Source organism: Gaeumannomyces tritici, assembly GCF_000145635.1.
Source record: "Gaeumannomyces tritici R3-111a-1 unplaced genomic scaffold supercont2.4, whole genome shotgun sequence".
Lineage (NCBI taxonomy): Eukaryota > Fungi > Ascomycota > Sordariomycetes > Magnaporthales > Magnaporthaceae > Gaeumannomyces > Gaeumannomyces tritici.
In genome coordinates, this window is record NW_008804548.1 from 820,194 (window position 1) to 824,656 (window position 4,463).

Here is a 4,463-nt window from a genome sequence, read left to right on the forward strand (position 1 = left end):
CCGCGGATGCCGCCGCCGCCGCCACCGCCGCCGCTGGCCCTGCCGCAGCTCGTCTCGACCTCCCACGGCGCCGGCGCGTTAGCGGTCACGACGTCCGGGGCGACGAGGCGCAGCCCGCGCCGGCAGCTCTGGCGGAAGCAGTAGAGGGCCGGGGTGTCGAGCGACTCTGTGATCTGCAGTAGCACCTCCTCGGGTATGTGGTATAGGGGGCTGTTGAGGACGTTGGTGTTATGCGCTGTCACCCACGCGTCTTCGGGGACCGGGACATCGTCAGTGGCAGCACTAGCGATGGCCGCGGCGGCTGTAGATTGTGGAGTTATGATGTGCCCGCCCGACCCGTTGCTGCTTTCGCTTGTCGCCGGCCGGAGTCCCCAGAGGCCCTGGAGGATGAGGTTGATGATGCGTCGTAATATGAACCGTATCATGCGTCTTATTATACTCCGTCTCGTAGACCGTCGACCCGGGGCCCGCCTGCTTCTGCGTCTCCGCTCGAGGAGGTAAACTATGGGGAAAAGCCAGATGCGGAAGAGGACGAGGGTGGCCGACACTAGGAAGCGGTGCCAATCGATTGTATCGCGAGGCGGCGGCCCACCGCCTCCAGCCGCGGCTGGCACCAACCTTGACTGCCACATCGATAGGGAGCGTTTGTTGTTTTCTCGGGGATGTGGGAGATAGGCAAAAATTAAAGATACTGTCGATAAAAGAGCAAGCTCATAGCATCCGTCCAAGCCCTGGGATAAAAATCCGGGGTGCGTCTTCTTTTTTTTAGGGCACCATCCCTGGGGACATGAAAGGTACCTGCGCCCTCTTTTTAAACCTCACCAGCACCGCCAAGACGTCACTAGCCCCGGCCCGCGGGCTCCCTCAGAACGAAGCCAACAGAGTTCGGCAAAGCACGGCGAAGCGGTTGCTTAGCTCGACGCTTGAGTGTATCTTGGGCCACCGAACATGCTCTTGTTTCGTGGTCGGGTTTTTTTTGTTCTTGTTCTTCTGGTCCGACGCTGCGTCTGGCTAGCACCGTCTCCGTCTAGCTCGTGGGGCCGAGCGACGGCGCTTGCATCGGCATCGCAGAGCCAAGCGAAGAAAGGAAGAAACAGAAACCGACAGAGGGGAGGAACAGGCTCTGGCGCTTTCCTTCTCTTGAGCCGTAGTATGTATCCTGCGCCCGGACTGTCGGTAAAAAGGTGGCTGCTCTTGTCCGGGGTTTGCACACAAACGTATCTCTGACGATCTCAGATCCGCCCCGATAGGGCGTCACAAGGTCGTGTGCGCCAGAGGCTAGGTCATTCCCAAATGGAGCAAGCCACAACGTTTTTTGTCTTCTTCACTCTGTTGCAGGCTGGCGCGGTTGTTTTGCTTTCTGCCCGATGGACCATGTTTTCTTTAGTACTGAATCGATCGTGGTTCCCCCAGATTTTCCCACCCTCCCTCATCTGGTTCCACCCCCTCCCACCATCTCAACATCAAATGTCGACCCCTCTTTCGGATGACGGCAGCCCTCCATCAGGCAAAACCCTGCATGTCCGCATGCAACTCCCCAACCACAGGGCTTCCAAGTCCAGGCAGATCTGTGCTTGTTCTCAACCTCCAGCGTGCATTCCTCCTGCAGCCCAGACCCCCCAACACTGCAATCATGGATGGCGCGACGCTCAGCCCGCCTTGCCCCTCACGCGGGCCGCGACCATCACGCCGTCCACCTGATACCTGCCCACCTGCTCCTCCTAGCCATCCACCCGTCCTGCCATCCATCAAAGCGCTACCGGACAAAAAACAAAAACCCCAGGTGTTCGTACCGTGGCGCATTGACGTATTCCTCTGGTGCACTGCGACGCTCGACGCGGCATCCATCTGGATTCTCCCACCCATGTCGGGCCGTTCTGCGGCCCTCCGGGCTTTAGTATTGTTGGTGCTTCCTCATTGGGGTGCGGGCCCGCGTGGTGGTTGGTTCGGTTGATCAATGCCGTCTCTTCTTCACCTCTCGTCCCGTCCAAGACTTTTTTGTTCTCGGTACTGCCACCACCCCCTCGCCTCTTGTTCCCGTCCCGTCTCTGCATGCGCCGAACCGAGCAGGGGAAAACGTGGCAGTAGGCATTCTGGACGGTCGGCGAAAGAAGAGATCCGGCTGCCCTTCCCGTAGTTAAAAACCGTAGCTGTCGTCCGATCCGCAGGCCCAAGATGAGAAGTCGGCAAAGTCGCCGCAGGATGCCTTGCTCGTCAAGCAAAGAAATAATCGTGACCTGACTTGAGAATTGGACAATACAACCCGGCAAATGGCGACCGAGATCCCCGCCCTCCCTCCTACGAAACAGTCGGTGCCCCTAGGGGCCGTTGCGTTCTTTGTAGCGCTGTCCACCGCGGCGCTGGTGCTCCGCCTCGCCGCCAGGCGGTGCGGGAGGACCCGGCTGTGGATCGACGACTACTTCGCCGTTGCGCTTTTCCTGTCCATAGTGGCCACTGGGATCGCCATGTGCTTCAGTAAGTGTAGCTGGCGGTCCCGCCGCTCAGATGTATATCTGGTCTCCAGCTCTGGCTGACTGGCTGCGCTCTTCGAGTGATCGGCTCTGGGCTCGGCAGACATGCCTGGACCCTGACCAAGGATGAGCTGCGGCTGTACCTGAGGGTATGTGGGCAGGCACTTTGACTTCTCGCCAGGGACACGAGCCAAGAGTCTAACCGACGATTCCCAGGCGTACTATGTCGCGACCGTATTCTACTACCTTGGCCTGTTTACGGCCAAGGTGACGTTCCTCTTCCGATACCAGAAGCTTCTGGCCAGCACTTGGGGCCAGAATCGCTGGTTCCTAGTTACGTCGGCTTTCATCGGCGTCACCAGCTTTGCAGAGTTTATCGTCAACCTATTCGCTTGCGTCCCGCTCGAGGGCTTCTGGGACACGGCCGTCGACGCCCGCTGCATCCCGGAGCAGCCATATCGATACTTCTTTGTGGGCATCGACGCCATCGGCGCCCTCTTCATCCTGCTGCTGCCCGCCCTGTTCCTGCACACCATGTCCGTGGGCCGGCCCGAGGCCGTCGTTGTTGCTATCGTCTACGCTCTCGGTCTCTTGTACGTTGGTGATCCGATACATGGTCCTGCCTGTACCCTTGGTTTCGTAAAAGCCTCTGACAAAGCATGCCAGCGTCGTCATCCTCCAATTCGTCCGCATCCGCTACGTGGACCTCGGCGTCAACTTCACCTGGGTCAACGCGGACCGCGCCGCCCTGATGATGGCCGAGCTCTCCGTGGCCCTCTTGTGCTCCTGCGCGCTTCTTCTGCATCCTCTGGCGGAGCGCCTCATGCCCCGTTGGTTCTGCGCTTTAGAGTTTGACAGGTGGGATGGTGGAAATAATGCCGGTATGGGCTATAGTTACGGACCTGGGCCCACTGGTGACGCCTTGAGAACGCCAGAGGCGCCCGTCTTTGACAGCAGGATATTGGGTTTCCACACAGGACGCCAGCAGCGACAGCAGCGACGGTGGTCGATCTCGCCTTTTGGATATGACCACACTGCCGCGCTCTATCCCCGGAGCAGCTCGGGCTTCAGTCCATTCCTCGCCGATAACAGCACCGTCAGGTCACTTGACAACGGACCCAAGATATTGATGCAAAAGATGCTCAACCACACCCCACGCAGCCACGACAACCTCCCGCTCCGCCGCCCTCCCGCCGAACACACGCAAGCGCAGCAACGGCAGCGGCAGCCCCGGTGGGTCGACGACAGCGGCGATGCCTCGGACGATGTCATGGGCCTCCAGTCGGCCCGCAGGGGCCTCAGGCACACCAGCTTCGGCGCGCGCCGCGGCACCGCGAGCGAGGGCAACCTGCGGACCTTCTTCGCCGCCGCCCCCGCGGACAATGGGGACGAGCAGCAGGCCCGAGCCAGCGGAAGCAGACAGCCGCAGCCGCAGCGCTTTCCGGCACCACCGCCACTGTTCGCCCAGCCCGAGCCGGTGAGGCCATCCGGGGTCGTGGTCCCCCCGCCGCCCTGGATGATGGCCGGGCGTTGGGGCTCCCAAGCCCCTGCTGGAGAGCCGCTCGGACCTCCGATCCGCTCCTCGTCTCTCAGGAGGAGGGTAGGGAACAACGCCTATAGGGGCACTTCTATGCCTGGTGACTGGGATGGCGGCTCGGCCCACCCCCAATGGCAGCAGGGCCACAAACAGCAGCAGGGCCAAGTGCCGTCCGCTCGAGCTTTCCAGCCCCCACGACCTGTATCAGCCGAGCCCTTCAGCGAGCTGCGGCGCTCAGCCACTTACCACGCTTCTTCTTTTCCCGGAAGGTAGCTCCCGCTGCCGTGTGTCCACATGACTCGTGCTCTGGTGATTGCTCCGACAAGAGCAGGCCGCCAATATACCAGATCCAGCAGACCAGAAGGAATCCAGCTACAAGTCAGAGATAGATACCCATGAATTGGGGAGCCAAGAGTAGCACGAGAAATAAAGTCATGCCTATAATATCGACCCAA

The 4,463-nt window shown here is 60.6% G+C and overlaps 2 protein-coding genes across 2 annotated transcripts in view; one reads left to right on the forward strand and one right to left on the reverse strand.

Moving 5' to 3' along the window:
- Positions 1-1,866, reverse strand: part of GGTG_07695 (hypothetical protein) — a gene marked incomplete at its 5' end in the record, with an annotated part of 3,914 nt that extends 2,048 nt beyond the window's left edge. Inside the window, 2 exons of the mRNA XM_009225520.1 lie at positions 60-301; positions 1,794-1,866. Of these exons, the coding sequence (XP_009223784.1) occupies positions 60-301; positions 1,794-1,866 (315 nt within the window). The remainder of the gene's footprint in view (positions 1-59; positions 302-1,793) is intronic.
- A 599-nt stretch (positions 1,867-2,465) lies between these two features.
- On the forward strand, positions 2,466-4,281 carry GGTG_07696 (hypothetical protein; the record flags this gene model as incomplete). Its single annotated transcript, XM_009225521.1, has 3 exons — positions 2,466-2,475; positions 2,653-3,064; positions 3,138-4,281. 3 exons carry the CDS (start codon positions 2,466-2,468, stop codon positions 4,279-4,281), a joined length of 1,566 nt encoding a protein of 521 aa, XP_009223785.1.
- Positions 4,282-4,463: the final 182 nt, after the last annotated feature.